At 42.5% G+C, this 19,256-nt stretch overlaps 2 protein-coding genes across 2 annotated transcripts; both read left to right on the top strand.

Annotated features, from left to right (window-relative positions):
* The first annotated feature begins 5,489 nt into the window (after positions 1 to 5,489).
* LOC108136367 lies at positions 5,490 to 7,031 on the top strand. The gene is made up of 3 exons (XM_017257480.2): positions 5,490 to 5,684; positions 6,064 to 6,350; positions 6,418 to 7,031. Exons 1-3 carry the CDS (start codon positions 5,573 to 5,575, stop codon positions 6,865 to 6,867), a joined length of 849 nt encoding a protein of 282 aa, XP_017112969.1. The 5' UTR covers positions 5,490 to 5,572; the 3' UTR covers positions 6,868 to 7,031.
* A 5,369-nt stretch (positions 7,032 to 12,400) lies between these two features.
* On the top strand, positions 12,401 to 16,332 carry LOC108136383. Its single transcript, XM_017257496.2, has 4 exons — positions 12,401 to 12,713; positions 13,682 to 14,181; positions 14,300 to 14,449; positions 14,990 to 16,332. Exons 1-4 carry the CDS (start codon positions 12,707 to 12,709, stop codon positions 15,743 to 15,745), a joined length of 1,413 nt encoding a protein of 470 aa, XP_017112985.2. The 5' UTR covers positions 12,401 to 12,706; the 3' UTR covers positions 15,746 to 16,332.
* The last annotated feature ends 2,924 nt before the right edge of the window (positions 16,333 to 19,256 follow it).

Below are 19,256 nucleotides of genomic sequence, written 5' to 3'. Positions count from 1 at the left end.
ATGTTATTACTATTAATAAATTATTATTTTATATAATGGAATCAGAGCTTTTTATATAATATATACAACACAACCACTTGTGAATCAAAGATATTAGTTGGGTTAATAAACAAAATACATTTTGAAAATCTTTAAAAACAAAAATCAAGAGTTTTGAAAAAACCACAGTTTCAAAATGTAAAATATTTTTCCCAAAGTAAAATAATTTATAGAGTCTATGGCGGAGTTCTAACACAACCAATGACTAAGGAATTAAATAAGCAATTATATTGGATAACTTTTATAGTATTTCCCAGTCAATATGGAATTTTGGGGCCCCAACCCAACATGTCAGTGGCACTCCCCCCCAATGGAAATACTGGGAAAATGTCTGAGAATTCCGTTTTCGGTCGAACTCGTCACCTGTGCCCTGACCCACCCCATCATCATCATCATCATGGGGCGTTTACGTTTATGGCTCGTGCCCGGGGCACGTTCCGCTAGATATACGAGGTTTCTCACTCGCTCACCGTGGGCTTGTGGGTTTTGAGAAAACCCCAAGTACCCCAATCTAATGGTTGGTGACTCATGGACCATTAAGCAAATGTCGGGCAATCGTCGCGTGATCTCTGCGTGTGGCAAAGATATAGGTATCTGTTCGTATCTATAGTATCTGTAATGTTTTTATCTTGGTTTTGGCAGGGGTATTGTGTTGCCTTCGAGGAGGGACAAATTTTACCGTTGCCACTTCGCTGGCTTCTCCTTTTTTATTTTTTATTTTTGGTTTTTTTTTTTTTTTGAAATTTCTTTTTTTTGTACGGTGTAATAGGATCTGATCGGTTAGAAGCGATCAAAGATGGGGCAACGCTTGGCTGTTCAAGTTTCGCGTGGCAATGGCGTCAGTCCCCCAAAAACCGGCGTAGCTGTAAATTCCCAGCTAGCTGCGTTGCGTTGAGTCAGCGGCAGAGCATTTTGCTCAGCTGCAGCGGATTTTATGAATGAAAATTCACTCCACTTCATTTCATTCCGTTTCCAATCGAGACAACCTGTTCACCGTTCTCGCTCTCACTCTCTTTCTCTCTGGCACACTGACAACCTGTTGCCCACTGCTCTTTTACTCTTTCACTCGAGTGTACCGCCGCCGCTCCCTCTCTCTCTCGCTGGCGCTTCTCTCTATCTTTTTCTCTGAGCCTCTTGGGCTCACAATGCCATTGGCCAAGCGGCTTCGTGGTCGCTCGTCTTCGGAGTGACTCTCAGCGGGCGGTGTGCCAATCAGCGGCCTCTCCGATGGAGCTTTGCCACACAAGCGCTGAGTCAGGCACGCCCCCCTCCCCCGCAAAGCCGGTCTAGATTTAAATAAAAGGTGCAGAACAACGGAACATTTCAACGTACAAATTAAATGAGTCCCTTTTTGGTTTTTGGTTTCCATTGCTTTGACCAAGATTTTAAACTTAACTGGCGCCCAACGCAATACATGTAGCAGGATTGCTACGTATTGTATGTATATTAACTGTAAATCATGGCGCGGTTGCGAATCAGAGTTGTTGCTTGCTCTCTGTTCTGGTTCTCTCTCTCTTGCGCTCTCATCGCTCTCATTCCTCTCTCAGCGAGTTTTGCGGGTTGAAGCGGATCGCGGGTTGCGAGCAGAGTTAGTCAAATGCCAGCAGTGATCGCGAGTGTAATTAAAACAAATACAAACTGTAAATTAATCGCTTTGTAGGTGTTTTAATTCAGGAAGATATTCATATCCCTACAATATCAGAAGTGAGCTGATCTCGAGCCAATTAAATAAAATCAATAGAAAAATGGATATTTTTAATGCATCAATTGCACAATTAAAGAGGTAACTGAGAGTTAAAGTTATCAACCAACGGTTGAACAAAATTCCATTGGAAACGCGCACTTACTTGAAATCAGCTATACAACAAAACGAAGACGACGATGAAAATAACAGCGAAGACGAAAATGAGGACGAGTTTGAAGTTGATGATTGCTAAGAAGCGACGGAGGCAAAAAGAACAGCAAAGACGGAGGCGAAAATAACGGAAAAAACGGTGGCGACAGAAACGGCGAGGACGAAGGCGAAAATAACGGCGAAGACGAAGACAACGTAGAAGAAAGTTATGTTTCAAACCCATTGTGTACCATAGACATGTACCTTATGTACCATAGACATGAACCTTATCACAGTCGTGTCTTAAATTTCTGGCTTCCATACAAAGCTATTTGGATTGGCACGCATGGAAAATCTATTTGCTGTCATTTCTCTTTGGAAAAACATTAAATAGATCATTTGCATAGAACAAGCTCATGGAAGATTTCCAAGTTTTCATTTGCATAGAACAAGTTTTCCAAGTTTTTTTTTGTCAGAATATAAAGCAGTCTATATAAGCCTTAGCGATCCGTGAGAACTTTAAAAACAATGGAGTTGGTGTATAGGGCAGATTTTTTGGTGTTTGTGGGCAGTATTTATGTTTTGCAATTGCAATTGTGTTTTCATTAGTCATGTGAAATCAGCACACATCGCAGGGAAAGAGAGAGTAAAGCTTAACGGGGGGATTCTGGAATATTTTAGCCGTTTAAACGAGATTTTGATTTAACAATTATGATTACTATGATAGCTCCCAGAAAGTTACTTTAATAAAAGTTGTATGTTACTTCGATACTTCCCTTTCCCATCAGAGGAATTTTGGGCGGGACGCGACTGTTAGTGGAGGCGCCTGAAAGCAGGCCACATAATATTATCCCAGCTTTTTAATAGCTTTTTTTGTGAAAGCTTTTCGCCCAAACATTGCCTACTTTTGGGGTAAGCTTGCGTTTGGAGGGAAACTCAATACTTGCATATTTTCCAGTTCGTTTGTGACCTTGATCTATTGGTATCCCTTTTTGTGTATTTATTGCAGCTCTCTGCCGTTTTCTATTCAACCACTTTGCGTATCTAAACTGAGGTGAGTTCTTAATGAAGTTGTATATGATTAAGTAGTATGTAGTAGTATATACGTATACTTAATATAGCGTATACTTAATGTGCCCGCCTCTTGGCAGCCAGGTAACAAGGCAACAGGAACCGGGTTCAGGGAACTCGCACCTCGGTGACTTGTGAAAGAGGGCCAGTGCCAAAAATAGCCACTTCTCTCACTACTCTGTCCGATCCGAGCCCCTTGTTTAACAATTGTTAAACAAGTGCTTCCCACAGCGCTCCATTCATAATATAATGCGCTGGGCAAACAAGTGAGTGTGCCCCGGACCTCAGATTCGAGATTCGAGATGTGAGGTTCGAGATGCGAAATTCAAAACCCAAGATCCAAAATCAAAGTCCGAAATGGCCTGAATGGGAGATGACGCGTCGAGCCGGAATTACAAACTTATTTCTTAGCTAAAGTAAACAACAAACTCAGAGCAAATTTAATCCAAAACATAAATTAAAATCTTCAAATTGGCCAAAAACCAAAGTAGCTATGGTGGCTTTTCCAATGCCATTTAGCTTTCATAACTTCTTATTTATGGAACTTTGCTTGAAATAAATAAATATAGAAGTCACGAACAAATCGTTTTGATAAAAAACTGTGGCAGCGTCATCCGCTGTCGCGTGTGCCGTAAAAAACTACGTATCCGACGTATTTTTCTCAGCCGATAAGCAATATTTGCCATACATGGTAATGAGGATCCGCAGACTGGCTGGACCTCATTAGCGATCGCAAATGAATGCTGATAAGGCTGAGCGATATTTCCGTCACTGTAACCCAGTGTATTTTTTTTTTGTTTTGATTTATTATTATGTATTTTTAAGGCCACACGTCACTGTGGAAGCACTCATCAATGGACGCTCATTTCTAAATAGGGAAAGGCAAATAGGAACTGGGAGATAGCGGAACTTCCTCGGCGGATGACGCTGCAAATTTGCAAATTGGCTATAGCTGAGATTTTTGTGCGTGGCCAGAGTTAGCACCTCCTCGAGTGCGATAATTAACAGTCAACAACAACAGTACTACAACTGCCTTAGTTGGTTGGGGTGAAATAAAAGCAAGTAACTCTGAATTCGGGCGGGGGAAAGAGTGAAAAGCCCTCGAATATTTTTCCCAAGCTCCAGTTCCATAAAAAAGCAATTGGGTAAAAACTGAATCGTGGAATTCGCAACGGAAGTTCGTGCTCCCAGGAGGATCCATGTTAATAGGCTGCATTCACGATCTGCGTTAGTTTGGCGAAAACCCCGTCAGAACTTCAATGAGTAACTCCTTGGCCCTTGGGATTGTTAATGTGATGTGGGCGATGTGATGTGATCGGCATAGAAGAGACAATCTGTCTGGTGTCTCTTATACTGCTACTACTCCGACTGAAGTCCACATTGGCCAAGCCAAGTCAAGTCGTTTCCATTCAGTGTTCGGTGCGCGCACGTGCCAAGCGTTCGATCGGAAATGCCTACGGACCAACGCGTCACTTCCAAGGCAAGTGGCACTCAATCGCCCTAAAAATTTTAAAATATTTAAAAATTCAACAAAGTAAACGCAACTCTTTGATTTCCATTGAAAAGAGCATCCTTCATAAAGATGCCTTGATGGATTCTTAATGGGTCTTCAAATATAGAATAATGTTGCTCCCCAGTGATTCAGAATCTTCGGATCTTGAGCCCTTGTAATTTCATTACCAAATGAAACGGCTTTATCTGATAAAATTCCAAGAATCAAGGGGAAAAGTGGCTAAGAGTTGCACGTAATAAATATGTTTTGAAGCTTTAAAGCAACATTTTAGATCAATCTGTAATTATAATAAAATACTTATAAAAAGTAGCTTAAAAGAAAGGGAATGTTTTGCGTTACTAATCAGCTTTATATGCCAGTAAAAGACATGTCTTAAATTGCTTAGAACCAAATAAACCCCATTACATAGTGTAGGGTGCAAGAATTCAATGTGACATCCGTTTTGGGCCATGAAGCGTGTGTGCATAATTTACATATGGGCGGGCAACTCACTTTCTGCAAGACAGGAAGAAAACAAAACGTCATTGGCAAGTGCATTCCCTACTTCTATTAGTAAGCAGGGAATAGCGATTCCCAGTCTGAGTCAGAGTCGGCTACTTCTTGATCAATAGGCCATTCCAAAGATCAAGTCTCTGTGATTTTTTTTTTTTTTTTTTTTTTTTTTTTATCGAATTTCAGGCGTCAAAATGGCTTGTCGTCATCGATCGTTCACTGATGCTGTTGCCGCTGTGGTTGTTGTTGTTGTTGTTGTTGTTGTTGTTGTTACCGCACTTGTCGTTGTGGCTGCTGTTTTGTGTACCCACCACTCGCGTGTGTGTGCGTAAACCGTATAGCGTACAGCGTACAGAGTATAGAAAAAAAAAAAAGTAAGCTCGGCCACGCGCTGCGCCGCTCGTGCGGCTTCGGCTGCTGATATCGCCGGATGGCGGTTTCTATTTAAGCAGCGGGAGTGTGCCCCAACTCCTCATTAACCGTAAGATCTCGCAGAGCAAAGACGCCAGCTCTTGAGTGCGCTAAGCTTCAGCTAAAATAAACCAAAATTAAATTAAATCAAATCAAATAAACTCAAAAAGCCCCAATTTATAAACGAGTTTGAAATCGTCATAAGTCTGAAAATGGCCACCAGTACAATTGCCATCATGGAGCCCTGCTTCTCGGAGCGTCTGCAGCAGAGTCCTGCGACAAAGTCCTGCTCCCAGCAACCCACCATCTCCTCCAGCCCACGGTGTAAGTGTCTGCCCGGTATCTTCGTTTATCCATATCTATATCTGTGTCACCGCTTGGCAAACAGGGAAGCGCGTATAGCCTCAAATAAGTTTACGGCAAACAGAAACTACCAAATAAAATGTGGAAGTGATATAATGATTGGATTTCTATAGACGGTTTATTTAAGTGCTGTACTAGATCAAAAACTATCAAAGCCTCTGCCTTTATTGTGATCTTAAATGCAGTTTTTAATTGTAACAATTGCCTTGTTACAATTCATTCTTGTTTTAAAAACTAAGTTATTTCTGTTGAGTTTATTTTTGACCTAGTAATCTGAGATATATATGATTTTCTTTTTACTTTTACTCGGCCTTACTGACTTACTATATTTCTCTTACAGCTCCTGCCAAGTGCTGGCTCCTCGGTGTCCTGCTGCTACTCACAATTGCCGCCAGCTGGCCAACGGAAACATTCGCCGCACCGCAAAGGGCTCGGGGACTCTCACTGGGGTGTACAACTTCGGGGCCCTTAAGCCACAAGCCCAATTTGATAACGAACAAGACTGAGGGCATGCCCTTTTGCAAGGACATAAATTACTCAGCGGAAAAGCGGTTGGAGCAACTCGAGTCGGCACGCCAACTGGCCAGTAACACCAAGAAGGCCGTCATCTGCTTGACCAATGAATACGTAAGTGCATCCATCAATGGCTTATGGGACACCAGATGTGCTAAGTTTTCTCTTACCCATTCACCAGTTGTCACAGTACGAACTTAACATGACCCTTGCCCAAAAAATGGAAAGTTTAAATGTACTTAAACTGAGACTGGAGCATCCGCTGCAATCGGAGGTGAAAAAGGTTGCCTTCAACAAGCAAACGGAGAAGTTTTCCTACACGGGCACTGTGGGCGATGTCACCAACGAGCTGCCCGCCATTATCGAGACCCTGCTCGTCTTGCAGAACCTCTTCGATCAGATTGAGTTTAAGCACCAAGTGTGGCACTGCTACTTCTATCGCTTCATGGACTTCTCCAGGGATAACATCCATAAAGCCCTGAATGTGACCAACACGAAGAAAGCGTGCAATCCCAGGGATGCGAATTACAATAAGAATCTCTTGCACCTTCCGTTCGCCTCGGCCGTGGAGACCATTAAGGTGCTGACCGTCATGGAATACAAGTACGAGCAGCTGCTTAACCAGAGTTAAGTACACTAATCCACCGATCCGCTGGCCAAAAGCCACCGCAACAAGCCATACCAAAAATAATCGCCCATAATGACCCACTGCAATCTCAAAACACTCGTATTTCGTATCCAGTTTATTATAACTTATTCGTATTTATATCGCTTTCTTATTCTATTTATATACATATGTATGTCCCCATACCCATGCAACGCATTCACCGCCTCGCAGGCTCGATAATTTATAAAAACTATAAGTTAAGTTTATTTTTTGTATGCTATTATGTTATTATTAATTAATAAATTATAACGATTAAGCGCAATTTTTAAAATGGATTTAAATGGAATCAGGGCTTTTTAAAATATATATGTATAACACAATAAATTGCGAATCAAAGATGTTTAAATGGTTTTCCACAAACATACAATTTTTAAAAACAAAAAGCAACAGTTTCTAAATATTGTCATGAGTATGAATGTGTTTATACATATTTAGCATGTTTATGTCTATTCCCTAACCAGAGTTTCAAAATGTAAAATATTTTTCCCAAAGTAAAATCATTTTACAAAGTCTATGGTGGAGTTCTAACACAACCAATGACTAAAAATTCCATTTTCGGTCGGACTCGTCACCCTGACCCACCCCATCATCATCATCATCATGGGGCGTTTACGTTTATAGCTCGTGCCCGGGGCACGTTCCGCTGGATATACGAGGTTTTTCACTCGCTCGCCGTGGGCTTGTGGGTTTTGAGAAAACCCCAAGTACCCCAATCTAATGGTTGGTGACTCATGGACCATTAAGCAAATGTCGGGCAATCGTCGCGTGATCTCTGCGTGTGGCAAAGATATAGGTATCTGTTCGTATCTATAGTATCTGTAATGTTTTTATCTTGGTTTTGGCAGGGGTATTGTGTTGCCTTCGAGGAGGGACAAATTTTACCGTTGCCACTTCGCTGGCTTCTCCGTTTTTATTCTTTAATTTTTTTTATTTTTTAGTAGGGTGTAATAGGATCTGATCGGTTAGAAGCGATCAAAGATGGGGCTGTTCAAGTTTCGCGTGGCAATGGCGTCAGTCCCCAAAAAACCTGCGTAGCTGTAAATTCCCAGCTAGCTGCGCCGCGTTGAGTCAGCGGCAGAGCATTTTGCTCAGCTGCAGCGGATTTTATGAATGAAAATTCACTCCACTTCATTTCATTCCGTTTCCAATCGAGACAACCTGTTCACCGTTCTCGCTCTCACTCTCTTTCTCTCTGGCAAACTGACAAACTGACAACCTGTTGCCCACTGCTCTTTTACTCTTTCACTCTTTCACTCGAGTGTACCGTCGCCGCTCCCTCTCTCTCTCGCTGGCGCTTCTCTCTATCTTTCTCTCGGAGCCTCTTGGGCACACAATGCCATTGGCCAAACGGCTTCGTGGTCGCTCGTCTTCGGAGTGACTCTCAGCGGGCGGTGTGCCAATCAGCGGCCTCTCCGATGGAGCTGTGCCACCCACACAAGCGCTGGGTCAGGCACGCCCCCCTCCCCCCGCAAGCCGGTGTAGATTTAATTAAAAGGTGCAGAACAACGGGACATTTCAACGTGCAAATTAAATGAGTCCCTTTTTGGTTTCCATTGCTTTGACCAAGATTTTTAATTAAGCTCACCACGCAAAGGCATAATATTTAGAAAAGGTGTTATTGATAGGAGTAAAGGAAACATGTCTGCTTTTAAAAAGGATATATATTCCTGGGTCATTTTCTGTTTGTTTAGTTATACACTTACTCGTCTCATAGATTTAAGGCAATTTGTATAGAAAACTGTAGTATACATCTTATTTTGTTTATTTTATGAAATCTTGAAGAGCGCAGACTCTAAAACAATTTTTTTTTTTTGGATAAAATTCTTAAAATATATTGGTCTAAATTAAGAAAGCCATACCTTGTTAAAATGGTCATTAAATTTCCAACCGATTTGCATTCACAGTTAAAAAATTTTGAATAAAATTTCGCAAAAATAACATGTTGTAACTAAACCGTTATGAAAAATGCGAAATATGTTTTTTTAAAGTTAAAGTTTGGGTTATAGGCTTCATAAAATAGTCAGTCTTTAGTCTGTGCGTCTTATTTTGACCAAGTTACATAAAGTGTTCTTATTTTTTTAATGAAGAATTCAAAAATTTGGTCAAACATTTTTTTCGAAATCGATCAGTTGCATTCCCTGCCATTTGCTTATCTAATCATATCATTCCAAGGCTGTGTGGTAAAAACAAAAGCAAGAATAAAGAATAAGACAAACCTATAACTTAATTTAACCCTTAATTAACCCTTTACCGAACCTATAATTTAATTGTTAGCTCATCCTTGTTTGGGCCATGCCAATGTTCGATTTCACTTCAAAGGTGTAGAACCGACTGAAGATTTCCTCAATCAAACCCAACCGTACGAGATTAAGGTCCATGGCGAATGCCAATTGCAACGGCAATTCAGGATCGGACGAGCGGCGGAAACAAATAAAGACATAAACAAACAAACAAACAAACAAACGAGCAAATCGACTAACTAACCGTTTAAGTTACCGTTTCGGATGTGAGAATTGCCATTGGAGATCTTGATAAAGCGAGCGATTTTACGCATAATCAAAAAACATCAAAACAACTGGGCCCCGAACGAGAACGAGAAACTCACACCTCCTTCTACGATTACACCTCCTCAAAATAAAGGAGGGTTCGCTAGGTAGGCGGATCGGATCGGATCGGGTCCTGCCAAAGGGCCAAAGGGACAGGAGCTAAGCAGCGTGTAATGACGGATGGTTCTCCTCTGTATCCGTATCTCTGTATCTGTATCTGCATTTGTATCTGTTGCTGTTGCTGTTACTGTTGCTGTTTCTGTTGGTTAACCTTCCTGCTCGAGGTCGAGGCGAGGTGTTCGCTGTGGCAATTAAAGCGTATCCTTAGCATTCGCTACGCCGCTAAAAAATTACACCATGACAGGACACAATGTATACAATGCCAAAAGGCCGACAGGACCTCACAGGACAGCTCAATTTTGTAGCAAAATATTTTTGTTGTCCAGAACGAATCGCAAGTAAAACAGAAAGTCGGCAAAGGAGTCACAAGCGGGGGAGTGGGTAGGGGTAGGGGTTAGGGAGTAGGGGGTTGTGCCTCCCGCGGGGCATTCTGTGTGTGTGTGTACCGACAGCAGCAGCAGGAGCTCATCAATGCAATAATCGTGTCCATCTAGGGTATATCTCTATATATTTATCCAAATACCCGCTAGATGAAGTTGTTGCTCCGGGTGCGAATTGTCTGGGATTCGATGTGTGTTTGTTTTTATGTGATTTTTTGTTGAGCCGACTTGCCGCCCGTTTCCCAAAGGAGGCACAAAAGGTGTGTTGCTGCCACCTTGATATATGTGCGTGTCCCTCTCCGTGGGTTGTGGGTCCTCCGACGAGTCCTGTGAGTCCTCTGAGTCCTGTGAGTCCTGTGAGTCCTGCCCCGCGGCAAAATCAAGGCGAGTGGCCCCGCTGCGCGACACGACTGCTTCCTGCAGCAGTTGTTGCTGTTGCTGTTGCAGTTGCTGTTGCTGCACTTACGGTTAGACGCAAGGACCAACTGTCCGTTGTCCTTTGGTTTTTGGTCCTTGCTATCTGGCCATCTACAGCTGTTTTGGGCTGCCGAAACAATGCGGCCATAATTTCGTATGCGCTGCCCACAAAAACAAATGCGGCGCAACTCTCGATTTAATTAGCCCGTCAATTGTGCAAGCCATCGGAAAATGAAAATGAAAAGGGCAAAAAGGGGAGGCCTAGGTACCGGGAGTCGGGAATCTGGAGTACCTGGCCCACTGGGCGGACGCCTATAAAGGTTTTACAGACAGAGATGATTTGCAACAGTCCAAATTCAAATATCCTACCAGTAAATTCTAAAAAAAAATAAAACTAAAGTTTTTCAAAATAAATAAAACAATTAAAACACATCTTATATTATGTAAATTTTACTAAGGCATAAGTACATAAGTAGAATTGGAACTGGAATTCGATATTTTCTTATTATCAAAATTTATAGAAATTTTTCTAAAGAAAATTAAGTAATTGAAAATTATAGCCTAAAGGCAAAGGTAAGGTATACTGTTTATTGGTCTTAAATATGGTCTTTTTAATTCAAGCAGTAATATTCAAATGGATTTAAAAATGCACAACTAATTGTTATGCATATATTCATTTGCAATAAACATTTAACCAATTGAGCAGAGATTTAACCTGCATAAAATATTATATTGATAAGAATTTGTAAAATGCATTTACATATATGGAAAATTTTGTGTGCTCAGCCAATAAACATTCAACCAATTTTATATGTGGATTATTTTGGAACAGATATTTAACATGTCTTAGCGAAATGTGACGTTGTCTTGGTAAAATATTATATTAATAAGAATTTATAGAATGCATTTAAGTGGCATAAACAATTGGTTGCTCAGGATATATTATTATATTTTTGTGGATCGGTTTCGGTTTTGAAAATATATTTTACATGAATTAGCGAATGTGTTGGCAAATTCTGTACTGAGGAGAATTTAATTTAATTTATTTTTGTGTGGAAAATGCACACTTAATTAAATTTCAACTTATTTAACAACCTTTGAGTAAGCGATATTTGGCTTATGCTGGTAGAATTGTGTATTTACAAAAATAGATTAAATTTATGTGAAGAAAATTCACAATTGGTTATATATCAACCTAATTCTCTGTGTGGATAGTTCTCGAAGAGATATTTTACCTGGATTAGCGAAAATGTGGTGTTTTGTTGGTCATTTCCGTTGATGGCTTTCTGGTCTCAGGACTTTTTCGGAGGGGTGAGCCCATGCCCGGGCCCATGCTCAAGGTCAGCGTGAGAGTGAGAGGGGAAGAGGGAAAACCTGGTTACCAAGCGGTAAGAACGGGACAGAGCCAGGTAGGCAGCGCCTTTTTGGGGCACCAGGTAGCCTCTCTCACTCCTCAGCTCGCTCACTCTCTCTCTCTCCATCTCCATCTGTATCTCCATCTAGCTCTCCCGCTCTCGCTTTGAGTGAGTGGCGCCGATTGGGCCAGCGGTAAATGTGAGTCGCAATGGCGACCAGGCCGCAGCCCTGGCTGGCCTGAAGGAGCAAGAGGGATGGCGAGAGGACAGCCGGTTGGCAGGCTGTGCAGGCTGGCAGGCTGGTAGGCTGGTAGGCAAGGCTCTCCAGGTAGGTAAACGAATATACGTTCGCAGGTGGCCCAGAGGATATATGATCGGCGGGAGCGGGACAGCCTGAGTTTGAGCCTTAGCCTGGCCTGCCGATCTTCGGATTCGGATTCGGATTCGGATCGTATCGGATCGTATCGTATCGGCGGTTTTCTTCTGGACCATGGCGTACCGCTCGGCAATCGTGGCAGCGGCTTCGGGCAGCGACGCCGGCAGAGACGGCCGCCGCTCAGCTCGCCTCAGTTTCCATTTCAGTTTCGGTTTCGGCCTTTTGGCGCTGCTCATCGGGTCGGTAAAACGCTCTGGCCTGCAGCCTCTCAGCGAAGAAAGCTGGTCAAATCCAGTGCGACTTTGGGTTCAGTTCGGTTTCACACTCGAACGCGAGCAGAAGTGTCCGCGAATCAGTCTCAAAAACATCTATAACCAAAGCCCAAAGAACGAACACACACACACACGCACAGTCTGGAAAACAGATCGTCAAGTGGCTCATAACTATATTTTTTTTTTTTTGCGAGTGTGGTGTTGCAAGTGCCGAAAAATCGAAAAAATAAAATTAAACGAATCTCGATCGCCAATTTGGATTAACATACACGGACGAAACACGCAAAATCATCGGGGATTCCGCGAGGATCCTGGCCGACTCTACTTTTCATCTATAATGCGGTGTGTGTATTATTTTTGATTTGATCAGAACTCAAGAGCAGACTCAATTGGAGAGTGGAGAAAGGATGCACCAAAGGATATATCAGCAAGACATCATTCTCCACTCTTTAACTGATTAATTGACGATCAACGATCTAGGGATTAATGCCAGCAACTGCAACATAAGAATTGAAGAACAATTATACAATAATTTAAATCGATTTATAGAAAGTTTGTCTGCTTTTATAGCTAAGAACAACTATATTTCACTATTTAAAGAATAGCGGAAAACGATCTTCAATTGCGCAGCTTGAGCAAGATTAAATAATCATAAAGTGTGCGTCACTTAAAAATTTCAAATTTCAAAATTTGCCAAAAATCCAAAATTAGACCTGTAGCCGTAGCCGTTCTTTTGCGCTTGAAGACACTTGAAGTAGTGAAATTTTCGCGATCAGAGATGTTCGCTTTGATCCTTTAGCATTCGCTCAGGCTACTCTCGAGTTAATTGTCTAAATTAACAAGTTTCGCCCGCCCCCACATACACATATATCGCCCTGGAAAAGACAAAAAACCAACGAAAAGCGAACAAAAAAAGCAGCAAAACCAAAGGCAGAGAAAATGTAAAAAAAAAAATAAGCGAACCAAATTGTCCAGACTGTTGTACGGTTGCAGTTGCAGCACTCGCATCGAATATCTGTCCCGTCACCACTGACCACGTATTAAGTATAACGTAGTAGCAGCAAGAACTCACCAGGAATCCATCAGGAAGGAGATTCGGATTCGGATTCGGATTCGGATTCAGATTCGTTGATCGTGATCGTTAATCGTCTCGCGTTGTTGCTCTGAAAATCAGCTTAGTTGATTGACTTTTGCATTCTCGATACTCATTGTGTGTCTATATTTCTTCCCTCCATCACCTACCTTTCTGCCCTTGTCCTCCCATTGTATGCCCTGTTTTGTCATCCTCGGACTTGGACACGGATCTGAGCAGTTGGTTGGCAGTGCGCTGCGACCAGAGCTAAAGGCAGCACCACGGCACCACCAGGCATCGGATACGTAAAGGGTAACGGAGGGGGGAACACAATCGCCAGCGGAAGTGAAAGCGTCGTCTACCATGCGATGGCTCCCGCCCGTCCGCTGCTCCTGCTCCTGCTCGCCCACCTTCTCCTCCTCCTCCTCCTGCCCCAGTTGGCGCATGGAAGGAGCACCACCAGCAGTGGTGGCCTCACCGTGATCACCACCGCCAGTACCGCTAGTACCGCCAGTACCGCCAGCAGCGCCAGTACCGCCACCACCTCCAGCCACTCCCCGCAGCCCCAAGCAATCGCGGCCATTTCAAGTCCGCGCAAGCGCCACCGGAAGCGGAACAGCAATTGGATCGACTATCGCAACTTTGATGAGAACACGACGGCCCTCGAATGGGCCAATCCCTGCGGGGGCAACTACCATCCCTCGGCGGGGGATCGATTCAATCGCCAGCGTCCCAGGCAGGTCAGTTGGCCAGACCCACATAGCCCTGCACTCAAATAAACGGGAGAGTGCCCTTTGACCCCATCTAACCAAATGTCGTTTTCTTTTCTTTTCTTTTCTTTCCATCCATCCCCCACAGAGCTTCAATCAGCTGAAGCGACACGCCTTCCGGGAGTACCGCAGCCTGAACAGCAGCCAGGATTCGGCCATCGACATCCGCAACATGACCATGTGGTCGCTACACACGCACAACTACAAGTTCCTCCCCAAACTCAAGCCCAATTCCACGGTAAGTTCGCAACAGAAGCTATAAATCCACAAATTTTTTGTTCTATATAATATGGCTACAAACCTTATTTCATTTTAAAAATGATCAAACTTCATCAGAGTATTTGCTATATTATTAAATTTAGTTCTGAAATACTTACTTTAGGGCTTCTTAGTTTATTAATATTTTCATTTTGTTTCATCTTGGTTTTAATTAAGTCAAACTTATAAAAAGGTTTAGATTTCTGGGTTTTTTATTTATTTATTATTAACATAAATGCTTTACTGAAACCTCAATTGTCAAATACATAAAGCTTTAGATTTCTTATGATGTGAACTATTTTAAAATTCTAGATTTTACTTAATTGACTTTATTTTCAAACATAAAAAAGGCTTAGATTTATTTATTTATTTATTTTTATTTATTTGTAGCTTACCAGTAAATTCTTTGAACACAATATGCAATTTTTGGCTATTACTTTTTAGCGAACTACTCAAAACCCCATTTTGTGCCCACTAACTTATCAACTGCAACTTTTTTTTTTATTTTGTTAACCAACAGATTGCCCTGAAGCGCTGGTACCGCAACATGCAAACGTACGTGGCCAGCTTCGCGTATCTGCGGCGGCAGCAGATCCGCTGGGATCAGCGGTCCATCACCCGCGAGTCGAGTACCGCCCGCGAGCTGCGCGAGCTGCTTTTGAGCTCGCGGCGCATCCTCTGCGAACTGGAGACGGCCGTCAATCAGACGCAGAGTCCGCGCCAGAAGCAGCGGCGCAGTGGTGGAGCGGCGGTGACGGCGGCTACGGCGGCGGCGTCGGTGGTGGTGGTGCCCTCAACTCCGCCGGTGGTGGCCATGGCCCATCTGCCGCAGATCTCGCGTCTCGAGATGAACAAGCGTTTGAAGCTGCGCTCCAAGGCGGTTGGTGGCTCCGATTCGGGTGGCTCCTCGCCTTTTCCAAAAGCATCCGCTTTGGCTGCTTCCATGGGCGAGGCGGACTCCATTGACATGCGGTTCGTGAAGCATCACTACTACGACTTCCTGCGCACCATGTACCAGCTGCTGCGGCGCGATGGCAAGCGCGTGAAGAGTCGTCCGCGGAAGCAGCACAAGAGCAAGAACAAGAAGCTCAAGAAGCAGCAAAGGAAGCAGGAGCTGGCAGAGCAACTGGCAGAGCAGCGCTGGCGGAGCTCGACCATGAACGGCAAGGAGTTCAACGAGGTGTCCAAGCCAGGTGCCGTTGGTATGGGAATGGGTATCCAATCTCCAACTGGCAGACGCGGCAAGCGACAGTCGAAACGCGTGCGGCGCACGTGAAACCTGCCTTCCCCCCCACCCCCTCCTCTCATCATATATACCCCTGTCCTGACCCCTTCCTAAACAAAAATGACCCCCCCCACCCCCCTTCTTAATTTAACCGTTTATCGATCTATCGTAGCTTAAGTAAATTATTTGATTGCCAGCACAGACTATTTTCCCGATTTTATTGAGAGTATTACAGACACACACACATTCCGTATTTATTGAAGCTGACGACAGAGGAGCCTAGTTATAGCGAACCCCTGTAAAACCCGCAAATGCAGTTGCCGTTCTAGTCACATAAGAGCAACCGCCAACCCACTGGAAAGTATTATTACCCCCCATTAACCACCAGCCACCCCATTGATTACTATGTGACCCCCTAATTAGTTAAGCCATCCCCTAGATTAAGACTAGATCCTAAGGCTCAAACCCTTTTTTTTCGTAGGCTTACTTGTGTTTGACATCTGTGATATAGTGCTTGACTAGTTCGTATTTAACCTAATTGTATATATAGCTTGGGGCTACTGCATCCATGCTTTCCTAGGCCTAAGCTTGCCCTTAGAAATCGATTTTCGTATTTATAGAACCGACCGATATATGACTAAGACAGCAGCGAAATAAAGCGAACAATAAAATGAATCAAATCTGAAAATAAATCGTGATTGTTTCGCATTAATGGGCAAAGGGCAAAATGTGCAAATTTATGCGAATACTTGCAATGGGTTACATATTTAATTGCGGCTTAAAATCTCGCCTACAATTTATTTTTATTACTTGTAGAGTTTCGTAAGAATTTCGAATCTAAATCTATATACATAGATTATAAGTATTAATTTTTTTAAAACGACAAAAAAATGTGTGTTTTATCTTTATTAAATGATTTGCCTTCAAAGATTATCCCTTTTAAGGCAATTATTTATTTATAGTCTTTAAAATAATCAATTGCTCTATGGAATAATGATGTTACTCAAAGAAAAGGTGATTAATTTAAATCGTGTCTTATTTTTAAAAGGCTCAAGTTTTAAGCGATCAGAAAATAGCGGATCCTTAAGTGATTTGCCTTCAAAGTTGCTTTAAAATGGTGAGTATTTTACATAATTCTAGAAAAAAATAAAAGGTAATTATAAGAGGTTAAGTAAACCATATCTTATTCATAAAAGTATATTGTTTTTTAAACGATCTCAAAATTGGTGTCTCATCTTAATTAAGTTGCCATCAAAGATGCTAATACTAATTTGTGTGATGTGCAATTTGTTGAAATGGTTAGTATTTTATATGGAAAATTGTTGTTAGCCAAACCAACAGTTAATTTATATGATTTGTTAATGTGGTTAATTTAAAGGCATTTCTTTAAGTGGCAATCCCACAGAGTGTGGCTTAAAGTATCGAGTGTTTCATTTGGCCAATAGTTGTATATCTCCTGGCCTCTTGGATTCACTTGACACACTTTCTGGGGACTTTGGCTGGCTGCCATTCCCCTTCGACGGCCCGTCTTTATGGCTCCTCCGTGGGTCATGGGTTTTATGATCTCCAGCGGCGTCAAACTATTAGCACGCCAGGCGCAGTTCCACCAGCGATCCACCGGCGATCCACCAGTGATCCCCACCTGTGCCTTTTACCTGGCCCAAAAGAGGGAGGGCCAACAGAAACCAATGAATGGACTGTAATCAATGGCACCACGTACTCAATGAAAGTTCGCGCCAAGTGCAGCACTATAAAGCTGATCACCAAGCCGATCATCATCATCATTCAGTGGCAAATCTGAGTGGATCTGTGGTGCTGGAATGCTGCGATAAGCTGATACTTATCCCCGGGGTTAACTAAAACACGGCTACACTTGTCTTGAGTCGTGTTGAGTCGGGCATCGGGAATCGGGAATCGAGTTGTATTTGGCAGGACGAGTAGCAAATCCTCGCTTTGTTTTAATGCGGATTTAGGCAAATTTACTTTTTAATGCCTTGGCTTATTGCCAAGCTTCGTTTAGGGCGCTTAGTGGCAACTTATGGCCAAGTCCAGCCGGATTATTAGCACTCAGCGAACGGAAGCAGAGTGTCCTTTAGTCTACTGTTTTGTGTGTTGGTATGGTATCCTGAAAGGACACTGTTGCCATTGCTGTTGACATGCAAATGGATTAGCACGAGACGCTGAACATTTCGGCATGCATTATAATGCCGACTAAGCCGTTTATTGATTGCAATCGATCGAAGGAAGTCCTCCAGACTCTAAGCCCGGTTCTCGAATTCGAGTTTTTCTAGCCATCGACCATCGACCATCGACCGAAGTCCAGTGTCAAGTGTCCCCGTTTTTGGCCTGCTTTCTGAGCCCTTTTGGGTAAGTAGGTGTTGTTATGTTTTTAGCTGTCATAAATATTGTAAAACTCGGTAAATATTTAAACAGCGTGCACAATAAAGGCAAATGCCAAAGAGGCTCGACAGACGGGTATCCCAATATCCCAATATCCCAATATCCCAACATTTCGGATTCGGACTCGAGTTCGGAGATTCTGGCTTTGTTTTTCTGGCCTGGTCATAACGGTGACTACCTGCTGCTGCTGCTGCTGCTGCCGCTGCTTCTGCTGCTTGTGAAATTTGAATATGTATGTGCCGCCGCTGCCGCCGCCTGGCCGAAAAAAGATTAACAACATTTAATAACCCATCATTGCGCCGTCCCGTTCCCACTCTCACACACACACACACACACACATGCATTGTGTCGACAATTTTGCAAGATAACTGCATTTGTGCAGTCCTTTGTGCCGGGCCACTTTTTGCCATTGTCCTGCCATTTTGCGCTCCTCTTTTTTTTTCTTTCTTGCGACCTCACAAATTCCCAATCTCTTTTTGTGTTTTTTATTGTCCTGCGGCACCTTCCAGGAATCCCGTCCTGCGGCGGCCTTCGACTGCCACAAAACTGCGTCCGCTCGTGAACGGACAGGATATCTGTGTATCTATTTGGCTATTTCCATTTCTATTCCCATACCTTTGGCAACTCAACGCTCAATCGAACCACTGACAAGTGGCAACTCAATTAGGGTATCGCCTAAAATTACATGGCTATGAGTGCTGTGATAAATCCAATCAACAGATTGGCTCCTGGGCATGGTAGTTTTTGATTGTTCAGCCTTTAAAGTACTACTTGAATCGTAAGATTGTCATATAAATAGGTCATTTACTAAGCCATATTTAGGTGTATTATGAAAATAAGCACTTAATACAATTAAAATTTTTAATTTTATTTTCTTAATTCTTGTCTCTCAAGCAATCTTTCTTTTATAAAAGATTTCCAAAGATGTGCTGAATTACATTTAATTTATATAATTAAACATTAGTGTTAATTTTTCTATTGCGAAATTCGTAATTTTCTAATTAATTTATAAGTAAAAATAAGTAATAGGACTAGGATACTAATAAAGTATACTAATCAAGGTATCATTTAAATTGAATTTAAAAACCAACAAACACTTAAGCATAATGTAAAACCAATAAAAATCATACAAGTCTGACATATACGCAACAATAAATAATCA

This window comes from Drosophila elegans, unplaced genomic scaffold (genome assembly GCF_018152505.1).
Source record: "Drosophila elegans isolate 14027-0461.03 unplaced genomic scaffold, ASM1815250v1 contig_149, whole genome shotgun sequence".
NCBI classification, from domain to species: Eukaryota; Metazoa; Arthropoda; class Insecta; order Diptera; family Drosophilidae; genus Drosophila; species Drosophila elegans.
Note: the sequence above shows the minus strand (reverse complement) of the source record. Positions and strands in the feature narration are given on the sequence as shown.

Excerpts from the sequence above, each read along its gene's own strand:
- LOC108136383 (XM_017257496.2), top strand. Across the intron at positions 14,182-14,299 it reads ATCGCCAGCGTCCCAGGCAG|AGCTTCAATCAGCTGAAGCG; the intron begins GTCAGTTGGCCA and ends CATCCCCCACAG. Across the intron at positions 14,450-14,989 it reads AACTCAAGCCCAATTCCACG|ATTGCCCTGAAGCGCTGGTA; the intron begins GTAAGTTCGCAA and ends GTTAACCAACAG.
- LOC108136367 (XM_017257480.2), top strand. The coding sequence starts at position 5,573 with ATGGCCACCAGTACAATTGCCATCATGGAGCCCTGCTTCTCGGAGCGT. Across the intron at positions 5,685-6,063 it reads CATCTCCTCCAGCCCACGGT|CTCCTGCCAAGTGCTGGCTC; the intron begins GTAAGTGTCTGC and ends TTTCTCTTACAG. Across the intron at positions 6,351-6,417 it reads TCTGCTTGACCAATGAATAC|TTGTCACAGTACGAACTTAA; the intron begins GTAAGTGCATCC and ends CCCATTCACCAG.